The sequence below is a fragment of the Fundulus heteroclitus genome, chromosome 6, assembly GCF_011125445.2.
Source record: "Fundulus heteroclitus isolate FHET01 chromosome 6, MU-UCD_Fhet_4.1, whole genome shotgun sequence".
NCBI classification, from domain to species: Eukaryota; Metazoa; Chordata; class Actinopteri; order Cyprinodontiformes; family Fundulidae; genus Fundulus; species Fundulus heteroclitus.
In genome coordinates, this window is record NC_046366.1 from 17,115,221 (window position 1) to 17,134,906 (window position 19,686).

Below are 19,686 nucleotides of genomic sequence, written 5' to 3' on the forward strand. Positions count from 1 at the left end.
AGGTCTTTGTGCATCCAGCGGATCTCTGAGAGATTTCAAGACGCTTGCTACTCAAAGCAGGTAATCTTGTCAGAGCGACTCGAACAGTCGGAGCCCAGAGCAGCCTTGCCTCTGTAGGAAACGTTTCTGAGGTTACAGTTGCCGAGCTGATGGGTGTAAACACAGTGGCAGATGGTGAGCGGCCGAGGCCCGCGCAGCAAGAGGGGTACCGCACAGGGGGAAAATCTTGGCTCCCTAATGCCACTTTGAGCTCTCTTGTGGCGTACAGCCTCTATGAGAAAAGCAGAGAGTCCAACTCAAACCGTTCTGCAGAAAAACATGAGCGCTGTCAGAATCTCCCAAAGCGCAGCAATGGCAACATATACACTGAAGCTAAGTTAATGGCTGGATAGGAGAGGGGCAAAAAAGAAAAAAAAAGCCCTAAAAGCTGTTATCATGAGTAATCGTTTAGTTCTGAGCTCATGTTGGGGGGAAAAAACAACAACAAGAAAACGGTGCGCATCCCACTAATAAGCTGGACCAGACTGATTAACTGACTGTGACGGTACGCAGGGGGAGAGAATAAGATTTGTAGCTTAGAACGGATGGATCAGTCATGACTTAGAGAGCTCATTACACTGGAAAACACAAGTCTTCAGATGTAGCAGACCTTTCATTCTCTGTAAAAAAAAAAAAAAAAAAAAAAAAAGAAGTTCAAAGCCGAGCTAGGTATCACCTAGAACAATTCATCGCTGCAGTCTTTATTGGTATTGACTCGTGTTAAACAGGCTGCCTCTGCAGCTCTGGGAAGAAGCGAGATGGATTTTTAGGTCTCCACCCCTCCTTGTATGCTTCTTTTATGATTTATTCTGTTTGGGCTTTTTCACTCCTCTCCCAGCACATCACCTATATAGAGATTAATGACTTCCTCTCTGTCCCGCGTATAGCCTCGACAGCGGGGTGCAACCGGAGGCCGTCTATACCATAGCAACACGCGGGTCCCACCCACCAGCGAGCAGATTGTTGCTCAGGGAATCCCCCACAGGATGGACCCAACCCAAGTCCATATTGTCTGCTCTTAACACGCCAACACAAACACATACCTGCAACACAGGCAATTTAAAAAAGGGAGAAATAACCTGGTAAGACACCGACACCTGATCTTGGGGTTTCGGATTGAACGGAAATGTACATCTGTCAGATAAAAGATCTTAATAAATGTTTTACACATTTTGTTACATTACAAACTTCAATGTATTTTATTAGGATTTTATGAGACAGACCAGATCAGAGAAATCTGAGGGAGAATGTTACATAGTTCCCAAAGTTTTTTACATATAAAATCTAAAAAGTGATGCATACATGTACTGATACCATTACTTTAATCCAGGACAACCAACTGCCTTTAGAAGTCACCTAATTGGTGAAAAGAGTCCACCTGCATGAAATGTAATCTCAATGTAATCCTAGCTGCTCTGCAAAGGCCTCAGATGTCTGTTAGACATTATTAGAGAAACTAAAACGGCATCAGGAAGAGCGAGGAACACGAAAGACGGGCCAAGGATAACAGAACCAGAATCAACTTTATTCCGCCAAGTTTGAGGCTACAAACAAGGAAATTGACTTTGTCATTAAAGCGCCAATGTTTAAAGCAGGGTTAGGTTACCAAACATTTGCCCAAAGCTCTGATCCTCCCACAAAGCTCTGTTCAAGCCATCGTTCTAAATTAAAGCAAGTATGGGACCGCTACAGACACACCAAGACACCGCCGTCCACCAGAAATGACGGGGCGGGAGAGAAGAGCTATAATCATAGAATCAGCTATTAAGCCCATGGTAACTGGAAGAGCCCCGAATCACCGATCCAGCGGTAGAATATGTTGACAGCCCAATTATTAGAAGTTTATGCCACAAAACTGAGCTTTGGGGAAAATTGGGAAGAAGAAAGCCATCTTTGAAAGAAACTGCAATAAGTCCTATTTGCAGTTTGTATGTGTGTATGTGCTGCAACTACAGCAAAAGGTGACCTACAAAACAATGACTCAGGGGACTGGATACAGATGCATGCCACACTTTTCAGATTTGTGTTTGTAAAAAGGAAAAAAGAAAGAAGAAATCCCACTAAAATAAGATTAAAGGAGTTGTTGTAATGTAAAAACAAGCGAAAGCATGAATGAGATACAGCAAGGCCGTGTATCTCAATGTGCAATACTAAAACTAAAGTCAGGCCATCGCCACAGTCTTATTGGTCAATCTAATGTCCATGCTAGACTTTAATTAGTGCAGAAATCACACCTAAAGCCATTAAAACACCTCTCCTGCAGAATCATCGTCATTGTCTATCCTTCGTCAGTGTCCATCACTGTCCATCTAAAGTTGTTTTTTTCACACGCTGGACCAACAGCCACTGGCATCTTAGCGCATAGCGGATAATAGCAGGCGAGAAACAAAATTAACATCGGTTTTGAGCAATTCCCCGCCAGGGACCTAAATAGTTTTTTTTATTCGGAGGTGTTTACTGTGCGCTGTTGTGAAACTGCTGTTTTCCTCTTTGCAGCCCATTTTGGCACCAAGCTGTGCGTGAGCGTGTGTGTGTGTGTGTGTGTGTGTGTGTGTGTGTGTGTGTGTGTGTGTGCATGTGTGCGTGTGTGTGTGTGTGCCCCTGCCGCCAGTCAAACGTCTCAGGTCAAGCATGTAATTTCGGTACTCGGACGCCGTCTTTGGCTGCATTGTTCAATCACTCGGTATTTACTGCCTTTAAATAAACACAGGTGTGCGGCTGGAGCTGAAATGGGAAGGTGCAATTTCCTTCAAACCCAAAAGGTCAAATTTGTAACTGAATATTTGGGACCAAAAAGAAGAAAAAAAAAAAAAAAAGGGACCTCGTTTCCCATCTCGGGGTGTGGGAAGTAATCAGGGCCGAATGGGAGCAATTTCACCCTCAACTGGGTTCAACAAATACAGTGAGTGCTTTGTCACTTGTGAGGGACACAGTTCGGTTCAACGAAAGGTACGTTTTTACTCCCCCCCCCCCCCGGCGCATTTCTATTTTTGATGCAGATTTCGCAACAAACAAAAACAGAAGCCGAAAGCTGTGAGAAAGCTGTTTCAACGCCACTTTTTACATTTTAAGACGTCAATGTGTTGACTGGCGCTGCACCTTTATTCGTGGGAGCTGCGAAAACAAAGCGGTCACATTTTCTGCACAGTAACACACCAGGCAGCGTGAGTGACCGTAAAGCACAACCTAGGGAAACGCGTGTTTAAACCGTGTTTACTGAATGTCTTCATTGTTTGGAAGTAGCGTAAACTCTTTAGACGGAGCAGAGACACATAAGTACCAGGTCCGCCTGGCAGATGGTGGATAAAACCGACCCGTATGCACCTCAGCACTGAGTGACACCCCTTACAATTAGATCAGCTCCCCCTAGCAAAGCCCGACATCAGATTAAACATAAGCACATTGGCTTCATCGCATCCCTCTCAAAGCTTTCACATCAGAGCCGATCAACAGTGGAGGCCATTGTTGTTCCCGCATCGTGAGGAGACTGAGGTCACATCCTTTCCCCTCTAGGGGTGTTCAAGCAACCCCTACAACAAAAACACTTTCTTTTAAATGACTCCACACACCAAAGAGAGAAAGAATAGCATGGGCTTTGAGGTTTCTGTTAAAGAAGGGAAAAAAATAAATAAATGAGAAAAGGCATTAATGAATTTTATTTTCTGATTTCTCACAAACGTAGCGGTTCGGTCTTGAGACATCTTGTCTTGTCGGGAACATCTAATAAACTTTGCAACTAGTGGCTCAAGATCTCGTGATGTTAAACTACCCTAATATTTCTCATAAAATTAAAGTATGCAAACAGGTTACAAGACCTAGTCTGCTAAAATAAGGGTTAGCTATCATTATGGGCAGCGGCCATAAAGATGAGTTCTCTAAGCATGACACCCGTTGTTCTGCTGTGTTGATAGTTCAAACGATGTTAAATTAGTTAAACTATACTAGTGTTCCTTCATACCATCTCAAAATTAATAAAAAAAATCTCATAAGTAAAAATTTAACACAGCTGAACTTAACTTATTTCTGGGGTCCAGAGAGAAAGCTTTCTGTATTTAAACATTTTGATAGTTTAGACCAGGGGGTCACCAACCTTTTTAAAACTGAGAGCTACTTCACTGGTGTCATATGAAGGGTTACCAGTATTGACCGTTGAACTACGAGTCAGCTAAACTTTATGTAAAATAAATAAATTTATCGTGCTCTGGTTTAGATATTGTCATTTTAAAATCTATATACATGCAATTGCGAATAAACAGGAAGATTAATGGACAGTGGCGGTTCTAGACTAAATTTAGCAGGGGGGCCAAGGTGGGGCCAGTGTTTTTTTTCCACATGGGCACATAAAAGAATGAAATCATAAATATTTAATCGCTTAATATGAAGTGAGACACTTGTGGCACTGATACTGCAGGTTTCAGATCCCTGATCTAGCAGATGAAAACTGTGATCCCAGCTCAATGCTGCTGAAGCTAAAAGTAAAACACCTTGATTTTTAAACCCTTGTTAGGGTGAAATTGTAAAAGGTACAAAAAATAAAATTGGTCAAAGTGACAAATCAGGTGTGGTTTCTTCACCAATGCATATAATCGTAAGAAGTTTATTTAATTTATGTCATTAGTACAGGGGCCAGGACCATTTCTATAGGGGCACTGGCCCCTGTGGGCCCCTGTCTAGAGCCGCCCCTGCTAATGGAATAAAATAAGGTTTTAGATGCAGCTCACTGGTGGACTGTGCTTATGTAGAACAGGTTTGTGGGCTCCACACGTGGTCCTCGGGGTCTACGTGCTGCCCGCGGGCGCCAGGTTGGTGATCCCTGGTTTAGACATTGCTTTCTCTAAATACACGGTCCTACCAGGCAATTTGACGTGACCAGTGTCTGAATAGGAGTTCTGTGGGTCTAAGTTTACATTTAATGTGTTGTCTTTTCTGTTTTTTTTACTATAACAGCGTTACACAGCAACACCTGCTCGCCTGGCTGCCAGACAAATGGCAGCATTTTGGATACCTAGTAGAAAATAAGAAACGCTGACAGATTTACAAAAAAGATACAAATGATTTGCATGCGCTGTGGGAAAATATTGCCATAAACGACGTCAACCTAACAATGCTATAGTTTATAGATACGCCTTATCTGTAATATCCTGCTGGTGTTAAAGAAAATGACCATTTTACAGTTTTTTTAGGGACTCTGAACTGCCTTGTACCCTCTAGTTAAAATCTGAAACACTTGATCCAGCCTGAACTGGATTGCTCTACATGGAGCACAGCTGAAACCTTTCTTCTATTTGTAGAACAGAAAACAAAAATAGGAGATTTATTTTATTTTTCTAGTATTAGGACCATGTTAGCATGAGACAGCATGAAGACAATGGGTGTCCCGATCAAGACGCTTGGTCTCGGGCGTCACTCAGGACCAGGTATCTCCAGATGCCAAGTCCCACTCTTTAGAGCAACATAGCAGCCTTGAAAGGAGAATCTCTCATGTGCAAAATAATACAGAGATGTCCCACATTCAAATATATATATAAAAAAAGAATAAAATAAAAAAAAGAGGATGGAACCAGGTTTCACAAACCTTATCCAAAACACAGCGTGTCTGTCAATAAAGGTCATGCTGTAACCGAAACAAACAGCTCAGGGAGTTCCCAGCATCGCAGGCATTCAAATGAATACAAATCCACATCGCCGTTGCTCTGTCCAGGAAATCGACTCTTCAGTAGAAAATATTCAGGGTCAGTTTATTTTTTTATTTTTTTCTGATTTCTCAACAGCGGGATAAAGCCATCCAAATGCGCCTTCACAACTATCCCCACATAACCCTTTGGATTGAAGGATGCTAACGTTCTCTCCCACTCCAGCAGATGCAGAGATACAGTCATCTCCACCCAGCTGTGAAACACAGACTGTGATGACCTACATTATTGTACAGTAGGCACAGACTCCAGGGATTGTAGGCAGGCTTCTATGCAGCCCGTTCCTCTCAAGGCTTTAAGACACAGGACCAAAAAAAAAAAAAAAAAACACAAAACAAACAAACACAAAAAACCCAGAAAGGAAAACCCCGACGCATAAAAACAGAAGATGGCATGTTTAACACAGTGGCTGCAGAGTAGCTCTCTGTTCCTGCAGGGCCCTCCCTCTGCCGCATCCCTTTGATATTTGGCAAAACCTGTCCCCTCCAGGGGCAAGGCAGACACAAGGGGAATGTTAAACGGTCTTATCCTTTGAGATGAAACGTTCGATATGAATCATTGATGCCTCTCATCTTATAACTCTCTCTCACACACACACACCCACACATATATATACATCTCATTTATCATAGCTTCCAGCTAATACCACTATGCAGGACAAATGTTATGTTCTTATAATGAGTACCTCCACTAATTAAAGGCAGATTTATTACGGCTTGGTTTAATGGCTGGTTAGAACTTGCACATTCGGCACTTTTCAAAACAGAAACTGCTGGACGGTTTTGCAAAGCGCTCGATGCAAAGATGGAATTGCACTCTTCCGACTGGTCTCCCTCTGAACGTGGAGCGCCCACACTGGCAGGTAAACGATTAGGAGGGTTCGTGTGCCCTTTAGTAGTGCTTTGACAACCAAACACTGTCAGTTATGCCCAGAGGCTTTAACACATTAACCAGCAGCTTGTCTGGTGCTCTTCACCGTGCCGGAAACACATTCTAACGCATTACATGCAGGCAACATGCATGTGTGCAACTTAACTTTTTTTCCTCCCATTTGTAAAGAAGTGGATTATACCATCCTGTTGCTGTAAATAGGGCGGTGGCCATTCAGAATTGGCAAACTTTAAGGGCCAAACACATAAGGATAAATACATAAACATGTCTTCTCATAATTAACCATCATGGTCCTATAAAAATCATTCATACAAGCACATAAATAGCCACTGTATGGCTGGGGTGTAGACAAACGTCAACAGGAAACTGCGCAAAACTTCCCTGACTTCACAAATGAAAACTTTTTTTGTTGAGGCGGTTGTTAAAAATAAAACCTATACTATTTAAACTAAACCTTAGTAGTCATTTTTATTACCTGGTGCCTCCGCCCCTGCAATGTACTTTTACATGTTCCATTGTTGCTAGTCATTTCACATAGTACGTTTACAGCTTGGGTTATTTCTTAACGTTCTTTTAAAAAGGTGCAAAATGTTGCCATCTAATGCACTTCTAAAAAAAAAAAAAAAAATAGAACTTTGACTCTTTGGTCTTGAGACCAGTGTAATTTGTTGAATGTGATCCCATTTCATGTTGCATATTCCTTTTTTAGTAACTTTTACTTGTGCTATTGCAGCTTTTATTCCCTGGCCAATGTTTTACTGTTTTGTTTTTTTTTTTTCCCCACAGCACTATCTTTAGGATTATTGTACCGGTCTAGTAAGGCGACTGCAGTGAAACTCTTCTTCCAGTTCTAATTGAACGCTGAACAAAAACTATTTTTTATTTTATTTTTTAATCTTTAATGAACCAGCTTTTACTTCCCCAATTTTTCATTTAGAAAAACGGCCGTCTCTTCCCCTTTCTGACAGCTGTCTTGTCTACAACTGGCTGCTAGCTGGCTTAAGAGGGCGGGACAGAGCGTGGGGAGGTGTGACCTAAAACCTAAATCTGATTGGTTCAAACAACTCTAACAGCCAACTTCCTCAGCCAATCAGCAGTCCAGAAAAGGAAGGCCGCGCTCGAGTTGAGCGGCGTCACATGCACGTCTATGAGTATGGTTTTATTAATGACCGACCTCACGTGTACTTTCGGTTCTGAGTCGTAAATAAGCCACGGAGCGCACACTGTGATCTCAGCCCAAGTCGCGGGTTCAAATCCCCCTCGGTTAGACCCAAAAAGAGCACTTTTTGCGCGCCACGGGTGTTCAAAGCTCTTAAGCAAACGGAATCAGACCTACCCATCCCCCGTTATCCTGTATCCAGCTGCCAAGAGGTCCATTCAAATATTCCGTCATCCACTCCGCGATGTTGTCCACCTGCGATGACATGCCCTCCTTGGACGCGCACTCCACGCACACCGTGCCGCCGAACTCGAAGAAAGCGATAATCCGACCCCAGTTCACGCCGTCCCGGAACAGCTCGTCCACGACCTCGGCGAACCTCGTCCTCGCCGTGTCCCTGGTGATGTACAGCTGCTGCGACATCTCCGCGAAGTCCAGCTGGTACAGTCTCTCCAGCTCGTCGCCGGCCTCGCGCAGGACCCGGTGGATGTCCGCGTGCGGGTCGGACTGGGAGAGCCGCGCGCGGACGCGGCGGGGGTCGCCGTCGCTGTCGGGCCCCGGTGCCGCTGCGTCGCGGCAGCGCCGCACCAAAGTCGGCGAGCGGTCACCCAAGCCTCCGTTAGCGGCAGCGTCGTCGTCCCGGACCCCGTCGAACCTCCACGCGTACCCCCGCTTGGAGAGTTTATGGAAGATGTAGTTTTCCACGATGTCGCGATTGCAGTCGTTCGCCATGCCTAAAAATGTGACACTTGGTATATAAATCGGAGCCTTGTCCTAAACGGAATGCATTCTGGTCGACATTAGATGCGCTACCGGACCCACAACGCACAGCAAGGGCTCGTCCAAATCTGGGTTAATGCTGAGGTCTAAGCAAGTATTATTCCACACATGGGGCGAAAAAAAAAAAAAAAAAACATTTAACAAACTAGACAAAAATAGCTATCTGGATCTCCCCCCGCAAAAAAAAATTCCCTGGTTCCGTCTCCGCAGGAGTCTTCATTTCTCGAATCCTTGCAGGGACGCGTCTTGTGGAGAGAAATTCAATATGCGGAAGAGCTTGGAGTAGTTTGCTTGTTCCTGTGCACACATCGCCCAGGCGCAGCTGAGTAGCGACGGGAAAAGAATATATGAATGAAAGCCAAAGTTGTGCGCGCCTGAAAGGGGGTTTTCCCGGCCGGCTCCGCAGATTTCAACGCCACCGCAAGCCACGCAGACGCGGGGCTGTGAGTCAGACAAGGTCGGACTGGGTCCTGCTCAGCGATCGCTCCACATATCAGCAGCAGCCGCAGCTCCAGCCCACCGCCAGTGGGCTGCGCTCACTGACGTCAGCTCAGACTCCCAACATAATGGGTAAAAAAAAAAAAATAGATGTCAAAATTATTTTTCCTCTTGCACAATAAAACTATGCTGTGTAAATGCCGAACATTCCCTAAGCGGACACACCCTTCTTTTTTTCTTTTTTTAAAGATATGCAATAAAAAAAAGGACCTTTAGCTTTCACTTCAAGTCCGTACTCCCCCTTGTGGTTGGAAGAGGGTACGACACGCATTTTGGCCCATATACAGTGCAAGGGTATTTAAACCTTATACACGTTGTCACTTTACAAGCATCAACTTCAACGCATGCTGTTGTGATTTAACGAGACAGACCAACACAAAAGAGGACGGTTTTCTATCTTCTTTCTCCTAATTCGTTTGTACGCAGCCTAATTTATTGAGAAACCCGTAAAATCCAGAGCAAACAACCACTTTCAGAAGTCAGCTTATTACCAGAGTAATACGTGTAATTTAAACCCAGCTGGTGTGTGAAGACCTCAGAGGTTTGCTATGAAGACATGGAGACGCAGCAGACGGATGCTGTTAGGGAGTTTACAGCAGGGTTAGGTTATCAGACCCCATCCCAAGAGTCTTTTCAACTGAAAACAGTACGGTCAACGGTAACTTTGGAGGAGCTGCAGACGCCAGGAGCCCAGGTGGGAGAGTCTTTTGACAGTGAAAAAAAAAACGCTGTGTGGCAGAAGACCAACACACCATCCCCGTGGTGAAGCACGGTGGCGGTGGATGCATCATGCTGCGGTGACACTTTTCTTCCCCAGAGTGAACAAGATGGATGATGCTATAAATGGACGATCATGAAATAAAAATAAATAAATAAATAAATAAAAAAAAAAAACGAGGTCACAGAAGACAAGACCGTGGGGCGAGGTTCACCCCCAGCAGGACAATGAACCCAAACCTAGAACCGCAAACATCTGCACCGTAGTAAACGTCGCTTTTATCAGAGGGGCTGTATACAAACCTCTTCACAATTTGACTTGTAAATTATTTTTTAAACGGGTCGTACTTGCGGTCTTACTGCGATATCCTGAAGAAGGAAGAAAACTAAAAAAAAAAAAAAAAAATAGGCAGTTATTCATTTTCAATACAATTATTTATTTTTTCATCATGTAAGAAAATAAAGACATAAGAACGCTCCACTTCTGAAAACTTCTTTCAATGGCACACAAGGTGAAGGTGTTAAATCATTTTGGCAGAAAAAAAAAAAAAAAGAGTGGTGGAATGACTTTCGTGTCCATTAAACTCGTTAGTAAACACACAGACAACACTACTGAGGGGCGACTATAGCTTCGGTCTTCGTCGGATGTTCAAACATACTGTAAGCGTAGGCTTCGGTTGCATAGCTTAAAGGCGTTCAAACAAAAAAAAACTGCTTTTCACGTAAGCTACATGTTCCACTACGCGTTGCTACCTCGGGGGTAAAATGGAGAACTTCGTATAAAGCAATGAACGCACGACGACGGGAAAACGATCTCCGAGTGCAGGACGCGGGGGCCCTTCAAACCAAAAATCTAATGAGAACATCGTCAAAAAAAAGAGTCATCCATTCCCACCTTCATGTGCTGGATCAAATAAGGCTTGTCTCGTCCAGAAAAGACTGCAAACTGAGAGAAAAAACAACATATATGGAATTTTACAGGCAACAGAATAAAAACGGTAAATGTGAATTAAGTCACGTCGTTAAACTCGTTCTGATTGTAGCTCCTGACGGATCTGTTGTCACCTCTTAAGGCTTAGAATGGGTCAAGCAGCACTACTCCAGTTTTTTTTTTTTCTTCTTGTACAAACCAACGTCAACAGAGCAGCAAAACCCAGATTAAGTAGATTTACCATATTTTGCCGTATGAATGTTGTAGCTAACGATGATAACCCAAAAAGCCCGGTTTGAATGTTGCCATTAAAGTACATTCGTTGTAAAACGGGCTCAAAGAGACCGGCGAGAGTCTACATTTGTACTTAGGAAAGATGGAAGATTGTTCACGGCTCGACAGAGATCAGATGGAAATTTATGATCAACCGTGAGACGAATGGTCCAAAGCTCCCAGGAATGCGATATTTTGGACTTTGTGGGAAAAAAACAACAAAAAAAAAAACAAATCTCTTTGCTGTCAGTGGACCCTAAAGGGACGGGGATCGAACCAGCGAGTCCCGCCTCGCTCTGACCCGACACCAACCGGCGGATCCTGACGGGACCCTGACTCGGATGGCAGAACTTGTGCGTCGGCACGCGGATAAAGAAAAGGAGAATGGCGGAACCAATCAGAGCCGGGCGCGGCGTGTGAGCTTGTGCGGGTGAAAAGTGAAATCATGTGCTGGCTCCGCGCCTCAAAATAAAAAAATAAAAATCCTACGACTTCATGGCTTCGACTCAAACGAAACGCTTGTCTTTCAAGCTGGAATGACGAAGAAACGGCTTTAAGAGTCTAAATCTAGACGGAATTGAGTGGAATGGCTTTTCCGTCCCTCGCCGGGTCGGCTCAGTCACAGTAGAGACGCACACATTCACGCACACAGTTCACCCACAATTCTTCTACCCGCCGCTGCATTTCACACGTGGAGAAAAATCAGTATTATTTGGAAAGCATGTCAAGTTTTTTTACATTTGCAAAATCAGAAGTATGGCAACAAAAAAAACAACAACAACAACAAAAAAAAAAATACTCTGTCACTCTGTGCTATGGATAAAGAACACGGTCATCTCACATCACAGCGCGGTACGCACACGGAGCACAGAGACAAAACAGCCCGCAGCAAAAAAAAAAAAAAACCCACAAAGAGCCTTTCAATCAAAGGTCGTTCAGTCAAGGGGAGGTGCTTCGCCTGCAAAGACTTGAGGTACAGACCTTTGTTTTTTTTTTTTTTAAGTGAAAATTCTCCGTAAAAAGTGGAGATCCTTTAGTGATGCGCCAACGCGACTGAAAGTGAAGGTCTGCCTTCTGGTTTTCATTAAAGTCCCGGGCAGGAAGGAATTTTAAGCCGTATTTGGTACGACTGGTCAAGCTATCTGCTGCTTTTTTACGGATGGAGAGAAGGAAAAAAAGAAAAAGAAAAGAAAAGCCTCAGTCTTGACACAGCCAATCGGTGCTTCAAAGGCGATTTACCTGACTATGTTTAGTCTGCCCCTGTTCCCCTCCGCTCCTAAAGCTGGGACGTCACATTTAAACAAACGACGCGTCTCGTGTTCCAAAGGGGCAGACGATGTAAAACGAATACTTTATGAGGTGATGTCAACAGAAGGTAAACATCGTACGCAGTTTTGTTTTTTTTTCTCCCCGCTCTCGTCTGAGCTGATATCGAACTTTTTGGCTCGGACTCACGTTCCCACCCAGATGTGCACGTTTGTAAAGACGGAGGAAAAAAAGGGGGCTGCTGAGGAGGAGCGGCGCTGGGCTGGGGAGCACGTTCGGGCGGCCTTTACTCCCTCTTGTCCGCCGCTTTCGACTGCTCCCTCTGAATCATGCAGCGCCGCACGATGCTGTCGAAACTCCCCAGGTAGAAGAGGGCGATGGTCCGGAACAGCCCCATTGTGACGATCTGTGGGAGAATTGAAAACCGTCATCGAGATCACAGCAAGCTGGCATTTCTGTGGTCGCAATAATTTAATTCAATATTATTTATATAGCGCCCATTCATGAAACATGTCATCTCGAGGCACTTTACAAAGTCAAAATCAATCATATTATACAGATTGGTCAAAAATTTCCTATATAATTCAGGTGGATCTGAATCAATTAGAACATAACTGGACTGTTTATTTCAGTAGCTGAATTCAAAAAGCTCTAACTCATTATTTAGACTCATTACACATAGGGTGATGTATTTTAAGAGTTTATTTCTGTTAATTGTGTCTTATAGGTATTGAAACCCAAAAACAATAGAATTAGAGTCAAGCTAATTCAACTATTTTTAAAACACAAAATGCTGTTTGTGGTCATTTCATTGCCCACAGCATCATGGGGAAGACAACCATGGACACCCTCCATGAGATGGAGGTGGAAAATTGTGTGGAAGGAAAAAAGCATGGGCGGAAAAACGGTGCAAAGGCAACGGGGATTACTGCAACCATAAGATTGTGAAGCAACGACTTTGTGAGCGAGCCATAAGTGGTGAACAGGTCTATGCAAGACTGTTGTGGTCGTTGCTTTAAGCCATTTCTGAACCAGAGACAACATCACGAGAGTCTCACTTCAGCTAAAAAGGAAAAAGGATCGGACTGCTGCTCAGGGGTTTCGAATCCGAATTTTTAGCTGGTAGTAAAGTTTGTATTTTATTTGTGAATCAAGGAGCAAAAATCCAGAGGAACAGAGAAGAGCCACAGAATCCAACTTGCTCTGAGGTCCTGTGTGAAGTTTCCTCAGCTAGAGATGATTTGGGGAGTCACTAATTAGTCTATAGAATATACATTAGGAATCCCTTTTTTCAATTGAATCACTAAAATAAATTCCCTTTTCACTAACGCTCCAGTGATGGACCTGTGCGTACCTGCTGGAGACCTTCTGTGATGGAGGTGACGGGTGACATCCCACAGGTGAGAGCTGAGAGCATGTAACCGTCTGGACCGACTGAGCTGTTAAAGTTCCCCTGCTGCAAAGGTAAAAAAAAGTATTGAAGCTTAACAAACTTTAAAACAAATGCAAAAAAATAAATAAAAAAATGTTTCCTACCACTGCATCCTTCACGAGGATTTTAGCCACTTGGTCCGGCTGCCAAACTCCAGATGTTTCAGAGATCAATTTGGTTTCTAGAGGCTAAAGAGGGAAATAATGACAAGTAAAGGCTGTGAGTAAAGGCTAATTATCGTCTCTTGAGTTGCAACATTTCAAATTTGCTAATCCTTAGATAAGTACAGCCAACTGTTCAGTGGAACTATGCGTTTGCCGGCTGATCTTTAACCCAGTTTAAGATCAACGTACCTTTGATTTGTTTTCCTCGGCCAGCAGTGGAGTGTCCGTGTCCGGGGGGAACGCCAATGTTACATAAATATTGTATGGCTTTATCTGGAAATATGCACATGAATCAACAGGACCTTGGTAAAATGACCACGACATGAACTTAATTATTTCACGATAAGACATCTTCTATGAATCCTCTGTCCTGGGAGTCCTTAAACCCCTCCTCCATAAACATAAACATCCTCTCCTGAAACCACTCTAAAACATTTTAAACATGCCAACCGCCTGTATTTGGCAGATCATTTGAGCTGCCATGTCTGATAGGTATGAAGATCAAATCAATGAGTAGTGGGGTGGGTAAAAAAGTAAACAGACCTCCATCTGCAGTGCTTCTGCCAAGCCCCGCAGAGCAAACTTGGACGGGGAGTAGGCGGTGTACCCGAAGAGGCCGATCTGACCCGCCTGGGACGAGACAAACATGATGCGGCCCATCCTTCGCTCCTTCATGGTGGTTATGACCGCCCGCGTTGGGTAAACGCTGCCCAGGTAGTTCAGTTCCATCATTTCCTGCACAACACACAGCCCCGAGTTCACATCTGGTGCGGGAGAACGGCCCGTAATGACGTTGCGTTTGGCGATCTAAATCCTCTCGGAAACTCTCCATCAACAGAAGCCGTGGTTTTTATCCCAGCCAAATAAACGGCAGGCGTCGCTGCTGCTGTCGTTATTTCCGCCGGCGGTGCCGTTTATCGTCTTAATTGGCCGCAGCAGAAAAAGCTGGGTCTGGTTAGGGTCGCAACGGCTGACCTCTTTGTAACTCTTCAAGCTTATTGTTGTTTTACTCAGGGAAGAAAGCCTTCATAGTCCAGAGATGATTTGATTGAACCGATCAAACGTTTTTCTGAACCTTATAAAATCATGAGGAAGAAAGTGTTATCATCCTCTTCTTTTTTAAATGTGGAGTTTATCCCCCTAAAATGCTGCAGAGCTCCTACGATTGTTTCCTAGCAATATTTTCTGCTTTCCCAGTTTAACATTTCCAGAGCTCTCAATTCCCCCCCTTTTTTAGTACATTTTTAAAACAAGTACAAAAATTCATTAGAACCCCACGAACGGTGGATGGAGTGACATATGGGTGGATAAACAGATTTATGACACACAAGTAAAACTTTAAGAGGATGAGATTTGGGAGAAAGTTTGGAAGTTCATCTTTTCCCAACACAATATCATATTGGTTCTTTACCAAGGGCCTACTCCTCTAAACCAGGCTGGGTGGAAAACATTTGCTGCTCATAAATGCCGAGCCGTCGCCACGTTTTATTTTGCTTTCGGTGTGAATTATTGACAGTAATATTGAGAATTTACGGCAGGCGTGTCCAAAGTGTGGCCTGGGGGCCCCTGTGTTGATTTTGTGTGGCCCCTCAACTGCATTTCAAGAACGATTTGCCCGACCGGCACTGGATGGAAACTTCTCACTTTTAAGAATTATTACAGACAAGTTAAAAATCTTACAATTAAACATTAGGCACAACACAGCACATTTGTTTTTTTAATAACGACAAATTTTACACGCTCTTTAATTTCACAGTAAACAGGACCGCATCTATCCAGCGACTTTTACTCAAATGGAGACTTTGGTGCATTAAAATCTGACTGGAATTAATTTATTAAAATTGGCTAAATAAAGATTTTTCTTTTTTTCTTTCTTTTTATTCTTTTTTTTATTTAAAATTATCATATTTTGTAGAGCAGCTAAAAAATTGTGTGATTATGTAATTTTTTTGACTTGACAATTTCGCCCCATGAGCCGCAAAGTTTGGACGCCCCTGATTTCCAGGACGCTCTGAACCTCTTTGAGACGACTGCATCGGCTGTCGGTACGTACCTTAAAGCGCTCCACCTCCATTTCCTCAAACTTGGCAGAAATGGCCGTTCCGGCGCAGTTTATGAGCATGTCGACAGGCCCGAGCTTCTCCTGAGCCTGCGGAGCGACAAAGCCCCGCTTTTACAATCCTGATCTAAATTATTAAGAGAATCGGATACGTCCTCTCACAGCGGAGAGGGTAACGTTACCTGTTTTATCACGTTTTCCACCTGAGTGTAGTCACTGGAAACATCCACCGATACGCAGAGCACCACCTTAACAAAGGAGATGAAGTTCATAAACGTTATTAGCAGAGACGGCCGTTAATTTAACACAATATGAAAATGAATCTGAGTAGGGCGAATTAAGAAAAGAAAAAACAAAGAAGACATAACTACCTGCTTGTCATTGATTGCATGTTTCTCCACCTCTTTCTTTGCTCTCAGTAATTTCTCCTAGAAGAAACGCTGCATGTAATTAATCTGTAATAAAAGCAGATTACTAGAAAAACGATAATGTCATTCAGATGCATCAACTTCCACTGGACCAAGTGGATTAAATGACGTAGCTTAAGAACAACAATCGTTTAAACGGAAGCTAAAGCGGATTTTCCTCATGATGGTTCACCTGAAGGGGGAACAAATTCACCTTCAGATGCGCAGGCTTTGACATAAAGGGGGGAAAAAACATAGTTGACTGTGACAACAGCTTGTGGAGGACTGGCTGAAGGTTTGCACTGACCTCGTCTCGTGCCACCAGGGTGATGAAGGCTCCCTGCCTGTAGCACTCAATCGCGATGGATTTGCCAATCCCACTGGAGCCCCCCGTCACCTGAGTGATACGGGCAAAAGGTCAGCAGAGCCCAACAAGCGTCGCAGAGGAGCATTGCTGGATGCTATTGAACCAATTTACGAATGGGGAAATGCTTCAGTCCTCTCTTTGCCGCCTAAAGTATATTTACCGCAGGAAAAGTGAGATTAAGACGTTGCCAGGTTTGAGTCCATAACCGTTGATGTGCGTTTCATGTCTGACTTGTTAAGCTCTGGTGTCTCTATGTCTGTTAAGCTGCTGATTGCAGGCTCTACCTGAGCAGATAGCCTTACTAACTAGCTAATTGAGATGTTGATGCGAGTTTTAGGGCAATATAGAGTGTAGAGTTATGTAGTACGATTTGTTGCTGTGGAGGCTGGTAAAGTTTTCCCTTCCTGACAAAAAAATAACAATACAAATTTATTTCCCACTTACACACACAGAAGAATAAATAACCCCCCATCATTCGTATTAAGTTAATGCTGTTTTAAAAGTACTGTTAGTGAGCCGCAAGTGACTGGTCTGTTAAGCAGACCAATCACATGCTGGTGGCTCCTAAAAGATACCCTGACTTATTAACCAGCTGATATTAACTGGTTATAAGAGTCCTTTGGGCTGCTCCCTTATTCGGCAAGTCGTCACGACTCGCACGCAGAATTTACGCCGGATGCTCTTCCTGACCCAACCGGGAAGCAAATCTTTCTTCCTTTTTTTTTTTATTTCTTAAAAAAATTACAAATTGAGGGAGTTAAAATTGGATTTAGCAGGTCATAGTTAAAGAAAATCAGAGAAAAAAAAAACAAAAACAAAACAAATCGCTGATAGAAAGGGATAGAAAAAAACTGGGATCAGTATCAGCCTTATCAGTGCGTCTCAACTATGCATTTTTTATTTATTTTTTTTACACACCTGTTGAGTAAACAGTGAAATAAAAATCCGAACATACAGGTCCGACCTTAAAGAAAACAGGGAATGGGTAACCATCATGAAAAACCTGATCAGCGCATCTCGGGTAAGGAAATCAGGTTTATTCGTGCAATTCTTTTGTTTTTTTATTTAAACAAATAAATTATTATTATTATTATTATTAGATCAAAGACCGTGCAGCACATACATGGATCAGGATCAGCCAGGAAAAAGCTAAATACTGTGATGTGTAACACTGTGGTACGTTTTGTAAAGGTTTATAATCTGGTCAGGCTCTCAGCTCATGCCTTGTCAGTAACTCAATTATAACAGAGTTTAAAAAAATAGTTTTTGTGGAGCAATACAAAAATAAAAAAACAACCAATGTACGAAAGACTAAAAATAAAATCACTGTTATATTTTGTCTGAAAATGTGAATCATTTCCATGCTCAGCTTTTCTCGTTCTTCCCCCACATTTGTATACACTTTGAAAAATACTAAATGAATCCATTCCATACTTTTCCATTCTACGTAAGAACCCCATTGATGTGTGTGGGCGTGTCACTTCACAATTTCCAAAAACCTTTTTGGGGATCTAAAACCACGATCTGTGGTCGAAACGTTCAGGCAGACCGTCTACTAGGACGCAACAGTGTCTACCTGTAAACTATATCCCGTGAGCAGAGCTAAACTCCGGCGCTCCGGCTGCTCTCCAAGGCAACGAGTGGACGTTAACTGCCGTTACCGAAGCAGGGGTACTCACCACGACGTGGGCCCCGTTCAGTTTCAGAGGTTTGGGGCTTATGAGAGGCGATATCATGTACAGCAACAGCACAAAGGCAACAATGAAGGCAGCGACAACAAGAAGCATGATAAACGGCAGAAGGAGCCACCAGGAGTGGATAAAGAGCCAATCTGCAATCGTTGAGCTGAGCGCTTCTTCCTCAGAGGACATGGAGTGAACCTTAGCTCGCGTGCTAACTAGCAGGCCAGTTTCTCTGCTCCGTTATAAGAGCTACGAGACAGGCGGCGGCCCCGGGGGGGCTGGCGAAGCGCGGAGCTCTGGGGAGGGGGTCGCTCCAGGTGTTGGACGCCAGTCAACGACGGGCAACGGCCAGGCTAGCGAGCCGCTGTGGACTTTAGTCCCTTACGACAAAGCGCTGTCTGTGGAAACTAAAACAAACTGAACTGTGTACAGTAAGCGACCGAACAATGGTCGCACCTGGTAGTTGTAGTTCCAAAGAGAACCGTTGAACGGAGTCTGAAACACTGGTTCACGGGCAATGTGACAACAGTTCCCACAATGCAACGTTTTATTGGGGCGGTTTGAACTTTAGCCTGAAACTGGAGTGCTGGGCACCATTGGACGATTGTGTATGCCTCTAATAGACTTTTAAAAAATATTGTAAAGAAAAAAGAAAATAAAAGAAAATATATATATAAAAAAACATGAAATGTATGATTAGAATACTTCATCAGATAAATTAAAAAGCAGGTTTAATGCCTGGTTAAAGGCTATTTTCAAAGGGTACTTTTAATCTGACAAGCCTTGTCGGAATGCATATTGTTTTTCTTCTATTTTTCATAAGCCTATGGCTTACAGCTAATGAAACTTCAAAACTCAGTTTATCGGTAATATTACAATCTTGGAATATTAAAAAACAGATAAAAATAATTTTACTATGCTTGCACAAGCATGACTTCAGTTGTCCAGCAGTCAATAAGTGACACTTTCCAGCCTAGTTTTATTTCCAAATCAATTCTAAAGGGCTATGGATCACTAAGTTGCAGTCAGTATTTTTCTCTTACGACCGGGTAAGAGGTTTCTGACGTCTTTGATTCAGGAGTAATTCAAATGAGCAATGCAACAGCTGTGGCCATTGCCCTATACACATCTGTATGCTATAGCTCTTTAAGCCATTATTCAACCATGGTCCATGAATGGTGAATCTCCCTCAAATTCTTAAAGGGCTTTATTTCCTCTCAAGGCTTCTGTTGTCCATGTTTCTTGTGCACCTTTTTTTACATTTTTAATTAACACATGCATTTGTTGTATTGCTCCCAAACAAGATTAGGCTGCAGTTCAGATCACAT

General features: G+C 43.3%; 2 protein-coding genes across 2 annotated transcripts in view; both read right to left on the minus strand.

Annotated features, from left to right (window-relative positions):
- Positions 1–9,162, minus strand: part of bcl2b (BCL2 apoptosis regulator b) — a 43,671-nt gene extending 34,509 nt beyond the window's left edge. Inside the window, exon 1 of the mRNA XM_012875166.3 lies at positions 7,960–9,162. Coding sequence (XP_012730620.2) covers positions 7,960–8,514 — 555 coding nt within the window. The 5' untranslated portion in view covers positions 8,515–9,162. The remainder of the gene's footprint in view (positions 1–7,959) is intronic.
- A 2,805-nt stretch (positions 9,163–11,967) lies between these two features.
- Positions 11,968–18,808, minus strand: kdsr (3-ketodihydrosphingosine reductase). Its single transcript, XM_012875179.3, has 10 exons — positions 18,356–18,808; positions 16,617–16,706; positions 16,274–16,330; positions 16,085–16,150; positions 15,897–15,992; positions 14,387–14,578; positions 14,033–14,116; positions 13,784–13,867; positions 13,602–13,703; positions 11,968–12,653 (listed from the first exon to the last, which is right to left on the minus strand). Exons 1-10 carry the CDS (start codon positions 18,545–18,547, stop codon positions 12,534–12,536), a joined length of 1,083 nt encoding a protein of 360 aa, XP_012730633.1. The 5' UTR covers positions 18,548–18,808; the 3' UTR covers positions 11,968–12,533.
- Between the last annotated feature and the right edge of the window lie 878 nt (positions 18,809–19,686).

Bases quoted from the DNA above. Each gene is read 5' to 3' on its own strand.
- kdsr (XM_012875179.3), bottom strand. From the start codon at position 18,547: ATGTCCTCTGAGGAAGAAGCGCTCAGCTCAACGATTGCAGATTGGCTC. The intron at 16,331-16,616 runs GTCAGTGCAAAC...CGTTTCTTCTAG, and splicing joins CCCTGGTGGCACGAGACGAG to GAGAAATTACTGAGAGCAAA. The intron at 14,579-15,896 runs GTACGTACCGAC...TGTGTTGTGCAG, and splicing joins TGGAGGTGGAGCGCTTTAAG to GAAATGATGGAACTGAACTA.